The 25,045-nt window shown below is 33.7% G+C and overlaps 1 protein-coding gene across 1 annotated transcript; it reads right to left on the bottom strand.

Moving 5' to 3' along the window:
* Positions 1-4,040: 4,040 nt before the first annotated feature.
* On the bottom strand, positions 4,041-24,621 carry LOC18442013 (protein DETOXIFICATION 29). Its single transcript, XM_006852237.4, has 8 exons — positions 24,569-24,621; positions 18,898-19,439; positions 8,532-8,618; positions 7,536-7,592; positions 5,813-6,051; positions 4,608-4,726; positions 4,410-4,496; positions 4,041-4,283 (listed from the first exon to the last, which is right to left on the bottom strand). Exons 2-8 carry the CDS (start codon positions 19,431-19,433, stop codon positions 4,212-4,214), a joined length of 1,197 nt encoding a protein of 398 aa, XP_006852299.3. The 5' UTR covers positions 19,434-19,439; positions 24,569-24,621; the 3' UTR covers positions 4,041-4,211.
* Positions 24,622-25,045: the final 424 nt, after the last annotated feature.

The following is a 25,045-nucleotide window of genomic DNA, read 5'->3' as shown; positions in this document are numbered from 1 at the left end:
CAAGCTTCCAAAGCGGCTATTATAGTTGATGGAAGCTCGATAAGTAGAACAGATAATGTGTTGTATATATTGACAAATTGTGACAACTCTAAAAACTCGTGGGGTTTTGATTCATGATGATCCTATCATATGAACCCTCATCAAGATTGATTCACTACATATAAGATCATTGATGGTGGATCAATTTTGATGTGCAATGATGCAGTTTGCAAGACCATTGGTGTTGGGACAATTACTATCAAGATATATGATAGAGTTGTCAGAACCTTGATTGATGTTAGACATGCTCCAGATTTGAAGAAGAATTTCATTTCTCTGGGTACCTTAGACTCCAATGGCTGCAAATTTATTGGAGAATGTGAAGTTTTGAATATTCTTAAGGGTGCTCTGGTTGTGATGAAAGGCAAGAAGATCAGACCGATTTTTTATATGCTGCTTGAAGAAGATGTCGCACATAGAATAGGTCAAAGTAGAGATGTGTAACCTGAGTTACATGTTATCGTCGAGTACCGCTGTAGTTGAAGAGGAAGTTTTATAAGACAATTGTGAGACCAACTTTGCTATATGGGGTGGAATGTTGCGCAGTTAAGAAATATCATACCCATACTATGAGTGTAGCTGAGATGGACATGTTAAGATAAATGAATGACGGGACAAGAAATGATAGCATTCAAAATGAATGCATTCGGAACAAGTTAGGTGTGGCTCTAATAACTAATAAGATAAGATAAAGTATATTTAGGTGGGTTGGTCATATGCAACGCAGATCCAGTACAACATTTGTTAGGAGGTATGAGTTAATTCAAGTAGAAGGTTCAAAAAGAGTAAGGATGGATGAGCCTAAAGGAGTTTGAAGCAGTGAGAAAAGATATGGGAACTTAAAACCTTACTTGTTAAATTTGTTAACGTATATTTTCTAGAAACCATATTATTTTTTATGTAATTTTATTATGAGTGATGTAATAAGGTTGTACTCGTAAATTTGTGTACTACTAGGTGGTTAGTAGTTATTGTTGTAGGTTAGTAGTTATAGTTGTTAGTGGGCAGTAAATGTAGGAAACATAATTGTCAAAACGTCTATTTAAAGGAAAGGTTTGTGGTGGGAACATTAGGTCACATGTATTAAGCTTAATATTAAGTGTCAAGATTGTAACGCCTTTGTGTACCTCTAGGTCACATGCATTAAGGTTAATCTTGGGTGTCAAGATTGTAATGCCTTTGTGTACCTTATTTTTCATCTTTGAATGAATGTTTTTCTTCCACCTAATTTTGGTTGTTCTTCGTCTTTCTATTTGGTTGTGAGTCTTGGGGTAGTAGGACAATGTGACACTAATTGCGAAGCAGATTTTTTCGGCATTGTGGCATTCGTGTTTTTCTACATGATATTAGAGCCACAAGGGTGGTGGATATGTAGTCTTGACTCCCTTGGTAAAAAAGATCAATTGTCTTTTTGAAGATGAATTCAGTGAAAGGACCAATGGTTTTAAAGTTGAGTTGGGAACTCAAATCAAGGCGGTCTTTCTATTTGCCAATTTTTTTTAAAGATCTAGAATCTTTGTTTGGAGATCTCTTGTTGATATGTAAGAAGCTATTCAGAGGCACAAATGAAGTGACTTATAATTCATGGGTTAAAGAATGAGTATATTTCTAATCTCTATTCAAGGTTGGGTTATGCAGCCCTCCATGGTGGAATTTGAGAATCTCTTTGGTGGCCTGCTAAATGGCCAGATTTTCAATTTCGAAAAATGACGGAGATGAACACATATGCATGGTCTCTTTTCTAGAAAATCACTTTAAGAGAGAATATTAAATTTGTTAAAGTGTACTTTTTAGAAACCATATTAGTTTTTATGTTATTTTATTATTATTATGAATGATGTAGTGAGCTTGTACTTGTAACTTTTTGTAATTAGAAGTTATAAAACTACTAGGTGGTTAGTATTTATTGTTATAAGTTAGTAGTTGTAGTTGTAAGTGGGTAATTATTGTAGGAAATAAGGTTATAAAGACCTCTATTTAAAAGAGAGGCTTGTGGTGGGAACATTGGATCACATGTATTAAGGTTAATATTGGGTGTCAAGATTTTAGTGCTTTTGTGTACCTCTGGATCATATGTATTAATGTTAATCTTGGGTATCAAGATTGTAATGACTTTTTGTACCTATTTTTCATCTTTGAATGAATGTTTTGTTTCCACTTAATTTTGGTTGTTCTTCTTTATTCTATTTGGTTGTGAGTTTTGGGCTGATGTGACATTGTTATACTAATTGAGAAGTGGATTGTTCTAGTATTATGGCGTCCGTCTTTCTCTACATTGTATCAAAGCCACAAGGGTGGTAGTTATGTGGTCTTAACTCCTTTAATGAAGAAGATCAATTGTCTTTTTTAAGATGAATTCGATGGAAGGTTTAATGGTTTCAATGTTGAGTTGGGAACTCAACTCGAAGCGGTCTTTCTATTTCTTAATTCTTCTTAAAGATTTAGAATCTTTGTTTGGAGATATATCGTTGATCTGTAAGAACTTATTCGGAGGCACGAATGAAGTGACTTATCATTCATTCATGGGTTAAAGAAGGGGTATATTTCTAATCTATATTCAATGGTGAGTTATGCAGCCCTTCTTAGTGGAATTTGAGAATCTCTTTGGTGGCTTGCGAAATAGCCAGATTTTTAGTTTCGAAAATGATGGAGAAGATCGCGTATGCATGATCTCCTTTCTAAAAAATCACTTTAAGAGGGAGTGTTAAATTTGTAAAAGTGTATTTTCTAGAAACCATATTAGTTTTTATGTTATTTTATTATTACTGATATAGTGAGGTTGTACTTGTAAGTTTGTGTAATGAGAAGTTATGAAACTACTAGGTGGTTAGTAGTTATTGTTGTAGGTTAGAAGTTATAGTTGTAAGTGGGTAGTTATTGTAGAAAATATGGTTGTAAAAATATTTATTTAAAAGATAGACTTGTGGTGGGAAAATTGGGTCACATGTATTAATGTTAATCTTGGGTATCAAGATTCTAATGCCTTTGTATACCCTTGGGTCACACGTATTAAGGTTAATCTTGAGTATCATGATGGTAATGCTTTTGTGTACCTTATTTTTCATCTTTGAATGATTGTTTTTATTCCACTTAATGTTCTTCTTCTTTCTATTTGGTTGTGAGTCTTGGCCTAGTGTGACATTGTTACACTAATTGAGAAGGCGATTGTTCCGGTATTGTGGAATCCATCTTTCTCTACATCATTGAAGGTATGGCCCTTGATAGAATAGAATACCATAGTAGAATTCGTATACCCTACCCCAAATAAATAGTAAAAATCTCTAATGATGACAACTATGAGATTAAAGGATCTATTGCACAAGGGTGAGGTTTGTTTAAGGTGCCCGCCTTTATACTATATAGGTAAGGCGCACCTCTAAATTTTTCTAAAAATTGTAATTTTGGTATAAAAAACATTACAATGGCTTGAAAATCCATGTTCATTCTAATTATAAAAATCAAAACTTTAAAAACATTACATATCGAGCAAATCAATAAATATTTGAAAATCTTAAAAATAGATTGTCAAGATACCTTATTATAAAATGCACTACTTTTAGGATTGAAATTCACTTTTTTTTTCTTTATGAAAATATTTCTATACTTCCGCTACAGCATAGAAGATCTATGCTTCCCCTACCATCTAGTTGTCCAATTTTGATCAAGAGAGCCACTCACCGTTTGATCTTAGATCCAGCGTCTCAAAGTATTTTATTTTTAGTTTTTTTTTTTATACAAATTGTATGAATATGAAGTTGGGTAAATGTCATCTTCTCATTGGGTCGCACCTATAAAATATATTAAAAATAATTTTTCGATAAAATATAATGACCAAAATATCCCTTGAAATTTTTAAGGGTATTTTGGTTATTTTATTTTATTGAAAATATTTTTTATATTTTTTTCTAGTGCAAGTTTAATAGAAGATTGGATGTTCACAATTTGGTGTCAAAATAGTTTATAGAAAAAGGTTAAAAATAAAATAGTGTAAAGACATGATATTGTGATTGGGACAATCTTAACCTTCCATTCAGAATGGACGGTTGGATAAGGGGATGTATATAAGATTTATGTTGTAGGAGAAGCATAGAAAGCTTACCTTTTACTTTATATCCATACATCTCGAAGTATTGAAAAACAAGAAGTACAAATATACAAGTTTTAAAAAGCATTTACTTCTCTTCAATCCCGGTCTTTCCCTTATATCCTCCCCAAAGCTTTATTCGATCCCCAGCCATGGATGCCTATAAAAACAAGAAATTTAGACAATACTCAAATAAATTATCATAAAAAAAAATGTAACATGAAAGACTAAATAGATTGTTTCTTCCAAATTATAAGAAATGCAAAGAAAAGAAAGATACCATTACCTCTTTATTCCAGTTTGTTCTGTATGTCAAAATGATAAGAATAATTCCTTGTAGCACAGTTCCAGCAAGCATGCCATACCAAATTCCCTAAATATTCAAACTCCTTTAAATATTAGGATCTATACATAAAAAATTAATTATTAGCTCTAAAACTATAATTCTAAATCAGAATAATATATATAGGGAACTGGTTCTTACAGTGACTCCAAAGTTTAGAGCATAACCAAGGATTAGACCAAGAGGAATGCCAACAACATAATAACATCCAACGTTTACATAAGCAACTATTGCTTGCCACCCTGCTCCAATGGCCACCCCTAAAAAAGAGAAAAAAAGACAAATATCAAATCAATCAAAAACCTAGAATGAATGAAGTTTATACCTCAATATGTTTGGGTATCTCGATTCCTACCACTAATTAACAAAAAAAAAAAAGAGAGTTTGAAAGATTGAAAATAATTTCGAACTTCGTGACACAACCCAAACCATCCAATTTGACATCTAAGGGCTATGAATAATTGTGAGCTCAGTGTACTAAAAATAAATGATCGCATAGTAACCATTGTAATTCATGATTATGTGTCATCCATAAGAGGTGCTGCAAGTAACTTTGAATTTGTAAAAATTTCAAAAGAAGTATCTAAAGTATTATATCCTCTTGCAACATCCTGCTGTATATTAGAGATTCACTGCCTCAGGTAAAACCCTATCTAGGAGTATTTTATGCCAAAATTTTGTAGAAGCGACCTCTTCAACCAGGCTGCTAATTTTAAAAAAGGAAATTTTGATACGCACTCTATAAATGCTTGAAAAAAGTAATGTCCTATCATCAACCAATTTTTGGATTGTCAAATCTAAGTATTTAATAAGTCAAATCTAAGTATTTAATAAGTCAAATTCATTTTTTCTTGGAATACTCATCACATATAAAAACTCCTAAGAATGTCATATACCCAAGGTATAAATGTCTAGTATATTCTTGTAAGAGGCTAACCCCTCTCTCTCTTACACAAACATTAATGTCCTATGCAAAATTCAGAAAAATGGCATTGCAAATAGACAAGAGATAAGCAAAACTCAGAAGAGCAATGATCTATCCTACTTGTTATATGTGAGAATTGATCTCCACCGCTCAATCCTCATCACTGCCGCAGATCACGGTTTTTGTGGACAACAGTTAAGTTTTAGCTACAATGTGAATCATCGACACCATCCATGGTGGGGATCGGATGGTGGCCACTAGGGCGTCACACGTAAGCATGAACGAGCTAGGTCACACACCATTATTTCCAAAAAAAAATTTAATCTAATGAGCTTTTCTTCACCAAAAAGCATGAAAAATAAAACCCCAGGAAAATTAGTAATTTGAATACGACCACTTCAAATTGCAAGTGAGTCTGCACCTGAGAGCACCGGTTGCACATTGTTTACAACAATGGAGATGCAAAGGAGAGGGGTGAGCTCAGAAACAAGTTTCTCAACTGTCTGACTACTAGTGAATGCTTTGGGCCATTGATTTCTTGTTGCCAGTAAAATCATGGAGAGAACCAATCCTATAATAAACGCTGTTATCAGCATCACCACCACTGAGAATTTTGCAGTCCTTGGATGACCAGCTCCCAATTCATTAGAAACTCTCACACTGCACAGTCACAACATGGAGAGAGAGAGAGAGAGAAAGAGAGAGAGAGAGAGAGAGAGATTTTATTATCATTATAGCAAAGAGAAAATGAGAAACTAGACCAAGATCTATTATTTAATGGAAAAGTTTATATAAGGGCGAGGCCCTAAACAATTAAATTGAGGCGCACCTCAAAAATTCACTAAAAGAAGTTGTTTTGGTACCCAAAAATCCTCAAATTGATTATCTTGACCTCAAGATGTATGGATGTGAGAAAAAATGAACTTAAAATCTTGGAAATAATACTTCTTCTTGTAATGTATTTTCGGACCGTCAATTTTCAAAATTTTCAAGTGTTCATAGATCTGCTCGATCTACATTATTTTTGAAGCTTTAACTTTTATAATTAGAGATAAAAATAAAATTTCAAATTATCACAAAGATTTCCAATATTGAAACAATATCTTTCAAGATTATTTGAAAGTGTGCCTTACTTTGATTGTATAGGGCCTCGGCCTTATACAAACCACACCCTTATTTAATATGCTGAATTTACCCTGCATCTTATACAAATTTGACACCCATCATTGGTGTACAAACCAAAATACCAATATCCCACAAAGTGACCTTGTGAGATAATGGTATCCAAAAATACTCATATCAAAGTAAATTACTTAAGTGAGAAATTGATGTTTGAAATACCATTAATATTATATAGGGTATTTATAGTGAGATATTGATATTTCAAAATACCAACATTCCTTGTAGGTGGTTTTCTTGAAAGCTACAATCATTTTGATGGAGGGGCAAAATTGGAAAATCGTCCATCAAACAACGTGTAATCTATTGTTGACATCAACAGGTTTTTAGTTACTCCACCTACTTATGCATCCATTGTGGTTTTCAAGGATTGTTGGACTTGAAACTATCCAAAATCACTGCAAATTCATTGCTACCGCAATCCATGAATAACCTCGAAAATAATCCATGAATAACCTCGAAAATAATATAAATCTAATTATCTTGGAAGAATTGAAATGAATTGTCCAAAAAAAGTTACATGATGGACTATATTTACGTGTTTTTTTTCTCTTTAGATTCATGTTCATGATGGTAGAGATGATGGACCTCTGGAGTTATATTTTGGATGTTAGACGCACTAGAATTAGGTGCATTTAGAACACACCAAAATCTAAACTTACGACGCCCTTTGAGGCATTTTGACACTAGGGCAAAAGAAATAAGTAAAATGGTAAATGGTGTCTGTTGTGTCTGGTTCAATAAATTTGTCTTTGTTTTAATATATAATGCACTAAACATGCTCAAGCTGAGTTTGGCTCAATTCAAGTTTGGCATTGTTTAATGCACGAGACGCTGGTTCGGCTTGGCTTAGCTTGTCAAGCTGAAAACCATTGTTCAAGCTCAATATAAACCTGAGCCGAGCTGGCTTAACTTGTTGACAAAACTAAATTTTACTTTCCTTCCTGCTGATAACTTTAACTGACCTTGTAGCAGCATTCGCTCCCATGGCAACCATCATTGCCCAGCCTAAAATATTCGTACTGCATAAGTCCACAAGAGCCAGAAAACCAGTCCATGAGCATAATGGAAAAATAATTTTTTTGGCAAACAACCAAATTAGAAGGATGAAATCATATGTTTTGAGTACAATAAACTATTTGATACTTAATTAACTCAGCCATGTTACTCTGGGTCCTGTACATGACATGCAAGTCATGATAACAATGTGGTCATAGGTTATCACCTTCATGTCGAGTTGAGGACACGTTTTGGCAAAGGAGAGGTCCTCTCACTATCATTATCATCATCATCATCATCATCTGAGCATTATCTAAATTATTTGGAATCAGCTCAATGTAGTAGAAATAATTAGGTTGCAGCACTAAAAGGAGTTCTCCTAGCAGCAATGATTGATGGAGTTAGGGGAAGATAAGACTTTGGATATTAAGGTTAGTGATGTAAATACTTTTTTATGTTATCTTTTCTTGTGCTTTTGTAACCACTTTATTTTATTCTGGACGTCTTACTCAAAAAGGACAAGGAGTAGACCCAAAAAGATATGGTTGGAAGTAGTGAGAAAAGATTTTGGGACTTATGACCTCACTGAAGTGTGGTCTTTGATAGAACAGAATGACGGATCTGGATTCGTATAGCTGACCCTAAATAATTGAAAAAAGTTTTGATGATGATGACGACAACATCTTGCTCAATGTGCATATTTGGTTAATAAAAATTATGTTAACATGAAAACAAGAAACACCTTCGAATCAATGGGTTAAATGGTGGGACTCACTCTCCAACTATCACCTTTCAAACCATTGATGTGGATGTGATTGTTGCTTATGGCCATACTATTCTTCTAGTCACATGGGTCATAATTTGTTGTCCCCTTTCTTTAATCAACCCCATAGGGGTACATCCACATTTGTCCTTAATAAATGTTGTAAATATATGGTTAATTCTTGGAAATCTATGCTCACCATATGGAGAAAGCATCGACCGAAATTTCGGCATTCTTCAAATATCCAGCAAAGAGAATCAAGACCATGAAATACCATGTCTCCAAACTGCACAAAGAGATAAATAATGTTAAGTTAAAACCATGATTTTTTGCATGATACATCTAAGAGGCCTCAAATAAGTAATTTCAAAGGATTGCATAGTAGTTATTCTCATACTTAGAGATTTTGGGGAGATTCGATATTTCATAAGATTCTGGTCCATGTACTAATGGGCTGAAAAGTTGAGGGTCCCAAAACGTTTTGCACCCCCCATGGGTTGTTTAGAACATTCTTGAAATGGAGATCTAAGTAGGAGCAACTTCAAAAAGTATCTAGATTAATCATTTCTCATAAAAACAAAAAAACCAGAACAGAAGAGAATGTAGAGTAATCCAAACCCCTTTAGGGTAGTTCAGATTTTTGCGCCTTTCAGTGTCCTCAAAAATACTTGAAATATCATGAAAATAATAATTCTGATGAATCTAGGGATGCAAGGTACGTTGAAATAATCCATAGCTACAAGATGATCGATACCCTATGCCTTGAAAACACAAGGGAGAATGCTCACTTGTCAAAATCCAAAACCAGGATTGGCTACCTAAAGTTACCTAAAGTTATGAGAATCCTTATTAAGGGTCCCTTACTAGGGGTATAATATGAGAGGCCATATATTCACTCTTGCATTTCTTTCACCTCTTTATTCACTTTTAACCTGTTTTTCTTTTTTTTTTAGCTTTATTTTCTAATTTCATGTAGTAGTTCAAAAATAGATTTACAGAAAGTTGAGTGTAGCTGAGATGATGATATTGAGATGAATGAGTGGCAAGACAAAAAAAGATAGACTTCGAAATAAACACATTCAAGGGAACTTAAGTGTGGTTTCAATATGCGATAAAATGAAGGAAAGTAGACTTAAGTGGCAAGGGAACTTAAGTGTGGTTTCAATATGCGATAAAATGAAAGAAAGTAGATTTAAGTGGGTGGGCTATATGCAACATAGACCCAATACAACACCGATTAAGAGATACAAGTTATTCAAGTAGAAGGCTCTAAATAGAATAGGGGAAGGCCTAAAAGACATGGATGAAAATACTAAAAAAAAAGATCGTTGGATTGGTTAGTTGTGAAATATCAGAGACACGAGAGAACCTATTTTTTGGAATGCTGATTTGAAGTACGTCAGATGCTGGAGTGGTAATAAATATTTTGGGCGAAGTTATTGTGAATTGGGGAATGATTTTTTGTTCCTTTCAAATTTTGCACCATTTTAATTGGGAAGACTTTCTAAGAATCTCTAGGAACTTTAGATGCACTTCAAATTATAATGTTCCCCATCTCAAGGAAAGAAAAAAAAAAACACTTTTAAGGTTAGCTATGGTACATAGAAAAGCTCCAAATCACCTCTAACTTATATAAGATTTAATTTGGAGCTATGAAAGAACTCTCATCATCATCATTTGAGTTTTTTCTCAACTATTTGGGGTTGGCTATATGAATATCATACCCTTAGTGAGGCCATAAGTTAGCACATCTTTTCTCATTACTTCTAACTATGTCTTTTTTGGTCTATCCTATTGTGTGTGGAAGACCTAAACTTGATAGGTTGATTTTTAGCAAATTAAATATAAGAAAAAGAATCGACAAAAGCAAGCAACAAGCAACAAAAATAAAGCATGAAATAAATAACAGAAAAGAACACCAGGATTAACGTGGTTCATCACATATGTGACTACATCCACGGGCGAAGACAATCGATGTTTTTCACTAAATTAAAGAAAAAAAATTACAAAGCAACTTACTTGAGAGTATCAGAGACTCAAGCTCTCACAAAGCCTTCTTCTCTACAATTTTCTCTCTCTACAAAAGCCCCCAAAAGTTTCCCTTTTTTTTTGTTGGATCAATTTTCTCTATCTAAAATAGCCTTTATATAGAAAAAGCAGATCCACATAAAGTGGTACATGAGGCTCTATCATTTCCCATAACTATAGGGTACATAAGTTTATCTTTATCTAGTTTGGACTCTCATGTCTATCCTAAATAATAGGAACTACCCAAATAAATAGGAAACCCAAAGAGAGATCAAGTGAGGGAAAAATATTTATGCCCCTCTCTTGCCAATTTAGAAATATCCAAAAATATTTGTTTCCTAAAATTTGGGATTACATCCCAACAAAGTATGGAAACCTAACTGTGACTTATCTTGGAATGCAAGACAAATCAACAAATCTCCACCTTGGCTTGGATTCCAAAAGAGATTCCCATCAACCGTCTTCTCCACACGTGCCTCCACAGACGCTTACGTGGGCAACACACTAGTCAAGTCCATGCATAGCTTGAACTTCTATAATGAAACTAGCTTTGTCAACATATATGCAATATTCTTCTTCTTGTCAAACTTCAATAACAAGATATCACCTTCAGCTATGATTTCAAGGATAAAATGGTATTTAGCATCAATATGCTTCGTCCTTGGATGACATACCTGATTTTTCACCAAATATATTGAACTCTGATTGTCACAATCAATGGTTTAAAAAACGGATCGGTGACCCGGATCGGGCATCTCAAAAATCGATCCGGATCGGGAATTGGTTGAATCGATCGGTTTAAAGCTTCAAAAAAATCCGAAAAAATTATTAAAATTTATTATAAATATTGTTTTTTAGGAATCCAATAAAAAATGAAGGTACTACATTATTAACTTTCATTTTTTTCATCAATTTGTGAATATTGAGATGCTCTTTCCCTATATAAACCTATGTTAACCATTAAATTTGCATCACATAAAAGAAAAATCATAGAATTATCATAGATAAAATATATAATTATACATGGACTATTATAAAGAGTAGACTAATCAATGAAAGAATGGCCATTAAAATCTCGTTTTGGCAAAAAACCCTAATCCGCTAAAAAAATCCAAATTATTACAGTCAAACTAACTATAATCCAAAATTATTAAAACCTAACTAATTATAATATTATATACTAAAATTATAATTATTAGTTTACTTTTTATAATTATTTTATTAGACAAATAATAACAAATTAAAAATATTTTATAATATTATCTAATTTAAAATGTATTATTGACAACTGTAAGAAAAATAGTACATTACATGATTTATAATGTAAAAATTAATAAATAAAATAAAAGATTTGGTTATCAATGTAAAAATTAATAAAATGCGTACAAATTTTGAAAATAACACTTCAATTTTTCAAAAATTTATTTTTTTAGATTTCTATAATAAATTTAGTGAAAGAGATTGTTAGTAGGAAGATGGAGATTTCAAATAGAATAAAATTTTTATGTTTTATTTTTTTATGCCTTTCATATTATTTAAAAAAATAATTATACCACGATATACAACAAAAATTAACTACTATACAAAAAATTAACTTTTTTATTTTTCATTTTTTTATGCTTTTTATATTATTTAAAAAAATATTTATACAATATATACAAAAAAAACTATACAACAATTAAAAATAACGCCCACGAGGGGACTCGACCTTGAGACATCACTTGAAGAAGCAAAAGTCTCAACCACTACGCCACCTCACCATATATGGTTATAACTTGATGATTAATATAATATATTTAAATTCCCTTTTCATTTAATGATGTTTGGGAATTATCCCACATCGAAAGATGGGTATTCCACTTTAGTATATAAATACCTATGTAATATAGATTAAAATGTTTGTGTAGAAGTATTAGGGGAACCTCACACGTGTCGCACGCGTACACGTGCGCATCGCAGGGAGGGAACCGGGGTAGAACCGGACAGAACTGGGCTGAACCGGGTAGAACCAGACTGAATCGGATTGGAACCGGCGGTTCTTCTCTAGAACTGGGCGGTTCCCGATTTTGTATCGGAACAGGCACGGGCTGTGCCGGTTCCCGAGTCAAACCGGGCCAGTCCTGTTCGACTCGCCTCGCCGATTTTTAAAACATTGTTCACAATAAATAATAGTCCCTTCAGTTATGATTTCAAGGATCAAATGATATATGACGTCATTATGCTTCGTCCTTGCATAATATACCTGGTTCTTCGTCAAATATATTGAACTCTAACTGTCGCAATAAATAACAGTCCCTTCTTGTCGTAAGCCCAAATCGCTTACAAGCCATCTAAGGCAGATGTCTTGATTCACTGCCTTGATAACAGCCATGTATTCTACTTCAGTCATAGACAAGGCAACCATGATTTGTAACATCGACCTCCAACTGATTGGAGCTCCTACAAGTGTAAATAAATAACATGTAGTAGATCTCCTACAGTCCAAATCACCTGCAAAGTCATAATCAACATAACCAATAACCTTGTCACTAAACTTGCTATCTCTATCAAACATCAGACCTACATCTTATGTACCCTTTAGGTAACGCAGAATCCATTTTACCGCATGCCAGGACAACCAAAAATTCTTAATTGAGAATAAGCAACAAGTTTATTGGACCATACATCTTGTAGTGTTTTGTAATCGATTGTCGCAGACGGTGACCTGTTGACGAGGTAACATGATGTATTGACCACCTCTGCCCAAAAGTCTTTTGATAAATCAGCATTACTCCACATGTTGCAAGCCTTCTCTAGAAGTGTCATGTTCATGTATTTAACAACTCCATTCTGTTGCAGTGTCTTCGGAGTGGTAAAAAGAAAAAGAATTCATTCACTCTTGCAAATATTCACAAACTCTGCTGAAGTATACCTTCTATAATTATCAGTTCTCAAGCACTTGACCTTCTTTCCAGTCTAACATCAATCAAGGTTCTTACAACTTCATCATACATCTTGATAGTAATTGTGCCAACACCAATGGTTTTGTAAGCTACATCATTCCCCATCAAAACTGATCCACTATCGATGCTCTTGTATTTGGTGAACCAATCTCGATGAAGGTACATATGATAGGAACATCGTGAATCAAGAACCACAAGTTTTTAGAGTTGTCACAATTTGGCGAGACCGACAACACATTATCTATTCTACTTACAAAGCTTTCATCAGCTATATTGACTGCTTCAAAAGCTCGTATTTCTTTCTCTTTGAGTGTCTAACAATCTTTCTTAATATGCATTTTTTCCTTGCAGTAATTACAATAAATATTACATTTTCCTGATCTGGAATTGGATATGGACCTACCCTGAGCTTCGGGTCTCTTCTCATTTCTCTCAACAGATCTCCCTCTAGCCACCAAACCATCTGCATGTGGCTGAGCATTACCATGTCTCTTCCTCAAATCATTAGAGAGAATGGTCGAAGGTGCATCTTCCATTTCTATGGTATCTTTTTCATAGAACATTATTGTGACTAGATGCTCATACGAATAAGGGAGTGATGATAACAAAATTATAGCCTTATCATCATCATCCATTTTAACACCAATATTCAATAATTTACAAATAATTTTATTAAAATAGTTCTCGTGTTCATTGATATCGGTACCTTTATTCATCCACAAGGAGTACAATTTTTGTTTCAAAAACAGTTGATTTGTGAGGGACTTCGTCATGTACAAACTTTCAAGTTTCGACCAAAGACTTGATGTTGAATACTCATTGACGATATTAAATAATACTTCACTCGATAAGCACAATTGAATAATGCTCATAACCCTCAGATCTAAGTCTTCTCAATCCTCATCGGACATGAATTCCGATTTCGTCGACTTTCCTTTCAAAGCTTTATGCAGACCTTGTTGCACTAGCAAATCTCGAACATTGATTTTTTAAATTCCAAAATTAATTTTTCCATCAAATTTCTCCACGTCACACTTTGCATTTGAAACCATTACCGCCATACCGACAACCCCAAACTGGGGTCTAATACCACTTGTTGTGCATGGAAGCTCTAAACTCGATCGGTTGATTTTTGACAAATAAAATATGAGAAAAAAGAACAAGCAACAAAATAAAACAGAAAATAAATAACAGAAAAGAACACCAGGATTAACGTGGTTCGTCACATATGTAACTACATCTATGGGCGAAGACAATTGATATTTTTCACTAAATCAAAGAAATAAAATTACAAGGCAATTTACGTGAAAGAACCAGAAACTCAATATCTCACAAAGCCTTCTTCTCTACAATTTTCTCTCGGTAAAAACCCCCAAAAGTTTCTCTCTATTTTTTTTGGATCAATTTTCTCTCTCTAAAATAACCATTATACAGAAAAACCAAACCCACATAAAGTGGTACGTGAGGCTCTATCTTTTCCCATAACTTTTGGGTACATAAGTTTATCTTTATCTAGTGTAGATGCATATGTCTATCCAAACATAACTAGAAATAACCCAAAAATATAATCATCTTAAATAATATAAACTACCCAAATAAATAGGAAACCTAAAGAGAGATTACGTGTGGGTAAAAGCTTTATGCCCCTACCCCTTGCCAATTTAGAGACATCCAAAATATTTGTTTACTAAAATTTGAATTACATCTCAATAAAATTTGAAATCCTAACCGTAACTTATCTTGGAATTCAAGACAAATCAACATATCCTTGCCCCTTTTAAGCTATGAAAGAACTCTAAATCTCTTAAATACATCTCCACACTAAATTGATGACCCACATGTAATATTGAACTGGTAGTTGATTTGAATTTTGAAGCATTTTCATGGCTCTAAGCATTTTTTTAGGAGCCTGTTTTTGGTGAAGGATAGAAATAAGATTCGACATGGCATTCAAAAACTCCAAATCCTATAGATCAATTGGCCAATCAATGGATGGCCAATATTTAATTTGGCGGTGGCAAGATTTGGAGCACATTTAGAGCTCCAAATTGATTTTGTTTGAGGAGATGCCTTTTAATATATAACTTACAGGGTTAGCAATATGGAACTGCTAAAAACATCCCTAGTTGTTTAGGGTTAGCAACATGAAAATCATTTCTTTTCTTTGTAAACGTTTTTTTTTCTTTTTTTCTTTTTGACACCAAGCAATTAGGCATATTCAAATCAATTGGATTAGGCCACATAACTCTAAACGTGAAAATCATTTCTTTTCCACTTGACTCGGCAAGTTACTCCACAATCTCACTGTGGACCACAACCAAGTCCGAAGCCCCAGCGGAGTTTGGAAACAGTGTTCTCTATAAGATGGTTTTGCTGTTCTTTTCATATTTCCAATTGTTCAATACAAAATCATTTATTTGTTTTTTTTTTTTTTCCCTTGAGATTTTATATGTAAATTACTTGATTCATAATGTTAGGTTTCATTTTTTTTTTTTCTGAAATAATCTTTACAAATCGAAAATAACAAAAATATCAGCTCTTCATTCCAAAATTTCAAATAGCAATCGCTATTATTAGTCGATATATCTCTATTTTTTAAAAAAGATAAAACGATTCATTTCAAAATGTTTTCCTTTGATTTTATATGTTCTATGATGTTTTATTATTTTCCATTTTTCTATTTTAATCTCATATTTTTATTAATGGTTATTTGGAACCTTTTATTAAAGGGAAATGTTTATATAGAGCCAAGGCTCTAAACAATCAAATTTGAGCTTACCTCAAAATTTTTACTAAAAGAGGCTGTTTTGATGCCCAAATATCTTTGAATTGATCATCTTGACATTAAGATACATGGACATGAGAAAAAAATGGATTTCAAGTTTTGAAAATGATATACTTTGTAACGCATTTTTTTATCATCAATTTTCAAGATTTTCAAGTTTTCATAATATACTATTTTTTAAGCTTTAAACTTTATAAATAAATATGAAAATATATTTTAAAGCTATCAAAGTGATTTCCAGTATTAAAACTACATTTCTCGACACTATTTAAAGGTAGGCTCTAATTTGATTGTTTAGAGCCTAAGCTCTATACAAACCACACCCTTTATTAAATCATCTCCGGGAGTTATACTTGTTAACCTCAATTTTTTTTGGAAAACCTTTGATTATTCTGATATAACTATTAGTAATTCGATTCAAAACCATCCAAATTAAATTGGGACAAGGAGTGGGCTGTCACGATTTGGAAAACCTCATATTCTGTTTTTTCTTTTTTCCCCTTGTCAAACTTCTATGTTAACTGTATCGTGATCTGATTTGGAATGTCCTAAGTCAGTCAAAGCAAGTGAATCAGAATCAAACCCTGGCGATTCAGGTCCCAGTCCCAAAAAAATTATAGATACCACCAAATTTTTGGGCTTTTTAGGTAGTGCACTCACTAAAAATATTTTTGATACCACACTATCAACTCAAATATTGTGCTTTTCAACACCCCCAAATAAAAAGGTGGACCTTTTTGAACTAAAATACCCTTATTTTTTTGCCACATTTCCCACTTTCTCTCTAAGCCGATTCTTTCGGCACAAAATATATCAGACCAACAGTTTGAGCCGGACCTACTCTATATTCAACTTGTGCAGGCCTGCACAAAAAATGTTGGATCGACACAACTTTTACAGAGCTGGTCTGGCACGTTTTTTGTGTTGCACTGACTCTATATTCAACTTATACTGATTCCGCATGTTTTTGTGTCAGATTGGCACAACTTGTATAGAGCCAGTCTAGCACATTTTTTTGTTGGACCGGCACAAGCCAGTCCAACAAATTTTTGAGTAACACATGTTGGGTGTCATGGTTTGGAAACATAGGTTAGAAAATAAGGAGATGGAGGTATTTTTGTCCAAAAATTATTAAATTTTTATTTTGAAGAGGCTGGTTGCAAAAAAAAAAAATAGCAATGGGGTTAATAGTATGTCATAGAAGTATTGGGGGAGGATACCTAGAAGTACTGGTTGGTAGTTCATATTTGGTAAGTGGCAACTACAAAATATGAAATTTTCTACATGGGTCTAAGTCTGCTCCAAAATTGTACTCACTCTAGGACAGGCAGTCAAGACATCACAAAGACAAAAGAGCTCCATGTTGATGCATGTGCTGTTGTCATTTGGCAAGTAGGTGGACATGGCACACAAGAAGACCAAGGTCCAGAATCTATCCCAAAAAGCTGAAAAATGTAGTATGTAAGAGCATATCATACTGTGAGAGAGAGAGAGAGCTATGGTTCAATGATTTACATCATGACATGATTTCTGAGTCTGTATAGAAATGAGTCATCTCTTAAAAATCTATTTTTGAGATGGATTTTTGGACCTAATTTTTAAGAATATGTAATCTCCAACATGGAGATCATGGATATGAAAAAATAAATAAATTAAAAAATTGAAAATAATAATTTTGTAAAAAAACATTTAAACCGTTAGTTTCAATTATTTTTAGATGGACCACCTATTTGCATCCATTTTTAAAATGGATGTTTTATACCTAAGGGACAGTAAATGCAAAAATGCGGTCCCACGTATGATACGATTTTCCTTTACAACATAGTCAATTTGAACAAGAAAAGAGTTAGCTGTTTACTAGAAGGTGATAAGAAGTCTGAATTTCTCATGTAATTTATGAGAAACAAACTGTGTGTGGACTTGAGACAAGGAACTCACATGTGATTCACGAGGGTTATGACCTTTCTACTTCATTTTTCAATTATAGATAAAGACATAGTGGATAAAAGAACAGATAAGAATCACATCATTGTTTGAAAGTTAGGCTTTTCTCTTCTAAGAGATAATTTTTGGAAGTTACTTGTTTTTGTGTACCCACTGCCCATTCTCTTTGATGGATCAGAGAGGTTAACTACAGTTTCCGTTGACAAATGTTTGGGACCAGAGAGATTAATCTCCATCGCCCATCAGCAGGAAGGATTGATGGATGTCCCTGTAGTGTACCATATATGAAGCACCAGTGGAGTATGTTGTACTATACTATTGCACTATGTGTGTGTCTAGTGCCAGTGATGTATGTGTATGGTGTATTATTATAGGTACCCCCCACCACCACCACCAATACTGAAAGAAAAAATAATAATAATAATTGATATCACAATTTCTTTTTGCATCTACACCCCAAGCATAAAACTTGACATTTTCAGGCAAAATTCCCGCATATTAACCCACAATTTTCACTCTCTCTTGAAGCCGGTCTGGCTGGTGCAATACAAAATGTGCCGGACCAGTGCAATTTCAATATAAGCTAGTCTGACGCATTTTGTGCTGAGCTGGCACAATTTTGTGTCGGCATTTTCTATTGGACCGGCACATGTTGGGCATCACATTTTTGAAATGTGAGTTAATATAGAGAGGTTTTTTGGTTAAAAAAATCAATTTTTTTACATGGGTGTGAGTGCAAAAATAAATAGCATTGAGGTTATTAAAATATATATATATATATATATATATATATATATATAGTATGAGGGGTGGGGGGGGGTTAGGGTGTATCTATGATTCTCCCTTTTATTTAGGATTGTACTTACCACATCATGACTGCAGATGCAACAGAGAGCCTCACAAAACTCCACAAATTCTCAAATGCCTTCCATGAGAAACCACTCCATGCCCTCCCACATGTTCCACTAAAGATATAAGCCAATTGCACCACTATTATGAACCACCATGAGCCATTTAAAGCCACCGCAGCCCCAACCAGGCCCCAATCCAGCTTTATAATAAGCAACCAACTGAAGAAGGTGTGCAACACTAAGGCTATTGCAGATATAATTGCAATGGCCATGACTTTTCTCTGAGCCTGTAAGAATTTGGCTATGGGAAAGTTCAAGGCATAGGCAAAAAGTTGGGGCATCATGTAGTGAGCAAAGGTGCCTGCTGCTTTGGCAATGCTGGTTTGTTGCCTTATTAGTAGGAGGATTGGTGTGGAAAAGATGTAGAGTTGCAATAGTATTAGTGAAGTGCAGATGAGGATGACCCATGATCTTTGCATGTATACACCCATCATTTCCAGTTGCCCTGCTCCATAGGCTTGGCCACATAGAGTCTCTAGTGCGCTCCCCATGCCCAACTGCACACATTTAGTAGGGCTTTGTTAGGGTTAGTGGTTTAAAACAAGGATTCAGATCGGCACTAGCTAGGTCAAATAAATTTGGTTGAGTTCTTAAAAATAAAGATAAAATATAGGGAACCGACCAAACTTGGCCAGCTTTTAGTGGTTTGGTTCTGAACTCAGTGAGATATACCAGTGTCTCAAAACTTGGCGACCAAGATTGGGAATCACCAAACTGAACTAATTCTGGGAAGGTATCGATACTAGCTGAGACCTCACCACTCTTTAAATTTTTTTAATTTTATTTGAAAGGTTCTTTTTGGATTTTTTATTCGAACCTATCCAGATCAGCAATTTGATACATATTTGTAAGGTGGACAATCCACCTTACTAATCCAGGTTTTAAAACACTAGAACATTGCCACATTTATTTCCCATTTGCCTACTATAATAATCATCCTCGATAAGAACTACTTACTCATATATAACTAAGAATCTGGTCTCTATGAAGCCAAGCCTACATATGTAGAAATACAAGCCTTTTAATAAATCTATTTTTTAGATAAATTTTAAAACTTAATTTTTAAAGACATGTAATCTCTAACATGGAGATCGTGAATATGAAAAAATAAATAAATTTTAAAAACTAGAAATAATAATTCTAGTCATAAGGCATTTGGACCGTTAGTTTCCATTGCTTTTAGATGGAGCACATATTTGATACTTTACACTTTCTAAACCGCATATAGAGAAATGCAGTCCAGCCTACATGAAACAATTTTTTTATAACTAAAGTCTTCTAGAAGACAAATTAAAGCATTAATTTCACATTTATAACACCATTTTGTATTTTATATATATATATATATAACCCCCCTTTTGCACACGCAATGTGGACTAAACAAAATAGGCTACTTCCTAATAGTCAAGGCCAATATTGACCATCCGTAACCTGTTTTGCACATGCAATATGGACTAAACAAAATAGTTCGTGTAAAAATATTTTATAAAAAATATTTTTACGTGATTTTTTCGTGTAGTCAGGTGTGAGAATATTTTTGTACCAAATAGCTGTCAAATGGTGAAAAAATGTATTGAACATTGACAGCTAATTGACATGAAAATATTCTCATATCTAACCATATCAAGAAAATCTTTCAAATGAAACAAACGTGCCTTTAGTAATTTCATTTTCTATTTTTTAGGTCAAGTCATGCAGGGACAAAACATAACCATATATCATTTACTTCTTGGTAACATTCCCTTTAAGTAAGTCTATTGCTGCAATGGCACTCTCATCATGGAGCAATTAAAGGCCCACCTACATAAACGGTCCCTTTTGGATTCATTTTATAACACTTTTAATATCTTTTAATGGCGACGTGAACATTGGAAATTATGAATCAGAAAAATTAAAATAAAATAAAGTTGCAATAAATTCAAATCAAAATTTTCAAAGGAAAAAAATGTTTAAAAGTTTATTAAATAAACTCGTAAAAAATAATTAAAAAGTGATGGTTTTTTATACACTAAAAAGTGATAATTTTATTTATATATTTAATATTACCATCATATTACGTAATTTTTTTATTTTTACTATTTCAATATACTCCAAGACCTCCACTGATCAATAGAAGTGCGAAAATGCATCCCTTTCTGGCCAAAACCTCCAAAGTGAACGTTGATGAATTCCATTATATTTTAGGTTCATGATCATGGTGTCCGAGACTACTGTGCAGAATTTTAGTCCAAAATCGTTCCCTAAGATGAATTTGATTTTTAAAAGATGCTGAATTTCAACAAATGCATCATCAAGAAAGGTTTCAAATGTACAGTACAGTCCTATAAGAGTATAAAATCATTTGGTCCTGACGAGTCTTTGGCTATTTTTCAGCTAAATTTTGAAACGGTGAGAGAGAAAACCCTTTCCAGACGAACTATAATTTTTCCTGAAAAGATCACATAGGAATGGAACTAAAAAGGTTGTGCCATGAAAACCCAATCTCTTCCATCTTGACCCAAGCCTAATTCCTGTTCTAAACAAACTTTAATTACCCTTCACCTAATGGATGGGAGGGACAGAAGATCATTACATTGAAAGATTTTAGTAGGTACTTTCATAAATTTGACTTGTTATAAAACAAGTGAAGAAAGTATTAGTCCTTTTTTCTGTTGGGAAAATATTAATTAAGAGTTGAAACCCTTTGCAAAATTATTAAAAGGGTTAAAAGATCACAAATTATAATTGAAGATATGTTTTTAAATTTCTAACTTTCAATCATGTCATATCATCACCGGTATCCAACTATTATCTCAATTATTTGGGATTAGCTACATGAGTCTTCTTCTCTTTAGGTTCATGATTCATGATAAGATATGGCAAAGTTTTATCTTGATTACCTACCTGACGCAGCCCACCTCCTTAACCCGAGTTTGAGACAGGTAAAGGAAAAGTTTAAAGTCTTCACCGTTATTAGACCACTAAGTTTCAACTATGTACATCCTAAAAAGAAAAAAGAAAAAAAGTTACCAAACTGCCCCTGTTAAGTGAACAATTAGGGGCACTTTGATAATTTCACCCGTAAAGAGATCTTAACGTACTAAAAGAATTACCGGCTTTTTTATTCAAACAATTTGTTCTGTAGTTGAAATATGGAATAATAAGGGGTATTTATATTAGGATAATAATGGGGTAGGCCAACTAGCCTACAGCTACATATAGGCCCAACAGCCTAGATTCAATATAGGCCGATCTGACGGATACGATCTCATTTTATATTTGAATTTTAAGTTTTTTCTACAATCCAAATCATGTGAATTTTAAGCATTCATTCTTCTCATCAACACGCACCTAATGAAAATATTAAAACAATAATTCACAAAATATAAATTGATTAAAATACCCCTGAAATGTTTCGAAGGTATTTTGATCAATTTATTTTTTACAAAATATTTTTTTTGATAGTTTTATTGGATTATAATATTTTTAAAAAACACATGCCGAAAATTTCAAGTGATTTAGATTTATATAAATTCAAATATGAAATGCAATCGTGATAATTGGATCGGCCGAGATTCATTATCAGACGTTGGGCCTATATATAGATGTAGGCTAGTGGGCCTAAGCCAGCATTTGCCGTTATGTTATGGAGGTTATGTTAAGGTGCCAATACCATGGAGTAATTTATCATTCGTATATAGAGTTTTTTTCGTAAAGGCATTTTTTGTTATTAAAAAAGGTATAATGCCATCCATATAAGGTGTGACATCACCTACATGAAACATTAAATGCCACTAGTATGCTCCATATAGGTGATATGACCCCACACCACTCCTAATGACTAACAATACCATTATTAAAAAAATGCTCTATATACAAAACAAAGGTATAGAAGTGTCCAAAATTTGTTAATTATAATGATAAATTACTCTATAATGTAAGCTCCCTAACACAACCCCATAACATAAATACGCCTTATTATTCCATATTTCAACTTCAGAACAAACTGTTGGCATAAAAAAAGTCGATAATTCTTTCAATATGTTAAGATCTCTTTACGAGTAAAATTATCAAAGCGTCCCTAATTGTTTATTGAACAGGGGCAATTTGGTAATTTTATTTTATTTTTTTTAGATAGTAGTCTAATTAGGGTTGGTAACATAGTGATCTTTATGTCAAATGATGTAAATACTCTTTATTGTTACTCATTTCAAGTGCTCAATAAATTGTCAATTATTTATAACTTTGAACAAGTAGGGGTACTTCTATTATTTTGTTAAGACCTCTTCATGGATAAGGTTGCCAAAGTATCCCTAATTGTGGCCCACAATATTGAATTGGGGCAATTTGAGAAATTTTTAATTGGGGCAATTTGAGAAATTTTTAATTTTTTTTTTTTTTAAGACATACCCCATTGAAAATAGAAATTTAAAAACATATTTTTGAGAACATATCTAATTGGAAGAGAACCTATTTTGAAATAAAAATTTAAAAATAAATCTTCAAATGTATCTTTTGACCCTTTTAATAATTTTATAAAACGTTTTGCCCCTTCAATTTGGAGGCGGTTCATGTGATCTTCATCGAGTCAAAAGTGGACGACATATTACATCATAGCAGGGCAGAAACATTTGAGGTGCTTAATGTCGTTTGCTTTTGTCTACTTCACAGATGTGACATGGAATGCGACATGGAATTGGGTAAACAGTAAAAAATGAAAAATGTGCTCCCCTACAAGACAAGGGACTTATGGGTAGACCCAACTTACGATCGGTTATAATTCTATTTTGAACTCAAATACTATCCAGGTTTAGGTTGAGTCCAATCAAACCCGAACCATACCTGTAGTCATAAAGTATGTGATGGTAATCATGTACTTTTACTTTTTAAGCCCATAAAATATATGATGATAATCATGTGCTTTTACTTTTTAAGCCCGCACTATATGTACATATTGTCACAATATTGATGATACTTATAGTATTATTGATTAAAAAATAAAAAAATAAAAACTTATAATCATTTAATATATGACAGTAAAAAAAAACTAAAAAAGTTAAATAAATAAATATTCATAGCTATAGGATGGCAATAGATTCAACCAGACTCAAGACCCAACAAGTCCAAGCATGGGTCCAAATTTTGAACCCAAATATTACTTGGGTCCAACTGGACCCGACCCATTGCCTCCCCTAAATTAGCTTTTTTAGTTGTTGTTTTGAACCGTAATCGTATGGCTCGAGTCGATAGGCAATCCTGGCTATAGTAAACCATGGAATCATCGGCTCATCCCATATGTTTTCAAATAATTATTAGAGTTTTCTTAGTGTGCGTGCACTGATACAGCTAGAGAAGCGGTCGAGTGAGAACCATAAACAAAAACACCTAATGGATCGGGGCATGAAAAAGGGTGCATTTACCTGCCATCCACCGTCCATTGATGAGACCGAATGGTAGATGGCACATTTGTGTACCCTATATTATAATTCTGGTTCTCCCTCTCCTGAAAAAGCCTGATAAACCCAATCGATGCTCTACCCAGGAGATGGGAGTGAGAGAGAGACTCGAAGGACCTCTCTATGCTTTCACCAGGAGATGGACGTCAGAGAGAGACTTAGAAGGATCACATAGAGAGAGATATTTATACCAAGACACCAAAGGAGAGGCCAGCAAGGACAGAATTCTCGACGGACACAGCGGCTAGTTCGAGGGTGCCGACATGACCTGCAAATGCTTGGGTGATGGCGCCTAGAGAGTACTTGGAGATAAAAGCGAACATCGCAGGGCCCGATAAATACCAAAGCCTCTTCGACTCGATACAAAACTCTCTGCGAAAATCAGCAAAACTCCTGATGGGTGCTGTGTCCCCTTCAAATTCCACTAAGCCGTGTCCTTCATCACGGTTATCTTGATTCAGAAGTGGCTCTGTGCGGCTTGCCATCTCTCTGGTTCGCTGTTATCGAAAGACGAATAAATGGAGAGAGAGAGAGTGTGTGTGTTTTTTCAAGACAAGGAGTAACGGAGAATGTTTAATTCTGGGTAAAATTATAAAAAAAACCCTAAAACTAAACTCTTTATGCAACTTAACTCTAACTTAAAACTTTTTTTTTTCACTTTTTTTCCA

This window comes from Amborella trichopoda, chromosome 6, assembly GCF_054954075.1.
Source record: "Amborella trichopoda isolate Santa Cruz 75 chromosome 6, AtrichopodaSantaCruz75HAP2 v2.0, whole genome shotgun sequence".
Classification (NCBI taxonomy): Eukaryota; Viridiplantae; Streptophyta; class Magnoliopsida; order Amborellales; family Amborellaceae; genus Amborella; species Amborella trichopoda.
The sequence above is the reverse complement of the archived record's forward strand: the minus strand, read 5'-3'. Positions and strand labels throughout refer to the sequence as shown.

What these genes read in the sequence shown, in the direction of transcription:
- LOC18442013 (XM_006852237.4), bottom strand. Translation starts at nt 19,433, where the DNA reads ATGGGGAGCGCACTAGAGACTCTATGTGGCCAAGCCTATGGAGCAGGG. An exon ending in GTCGATGCTTTCTCCATATG is followed by an intron (nt 7,593 to 8,531) that starts GTGAGCATAGAT and finishes GGACTTATGCAG; the next exon opens with TACGAATATTTTAGGCTGGG. An exon ending in TGTGCAACCGGTGCTCTCAG is followed by an intron (nt 4,727 to 5,812) that starts GTGCAGACTCAC and finishes TCTCTTTTTTAG; the next exon opens with GGGTGGCCATTGGAGCAGGG.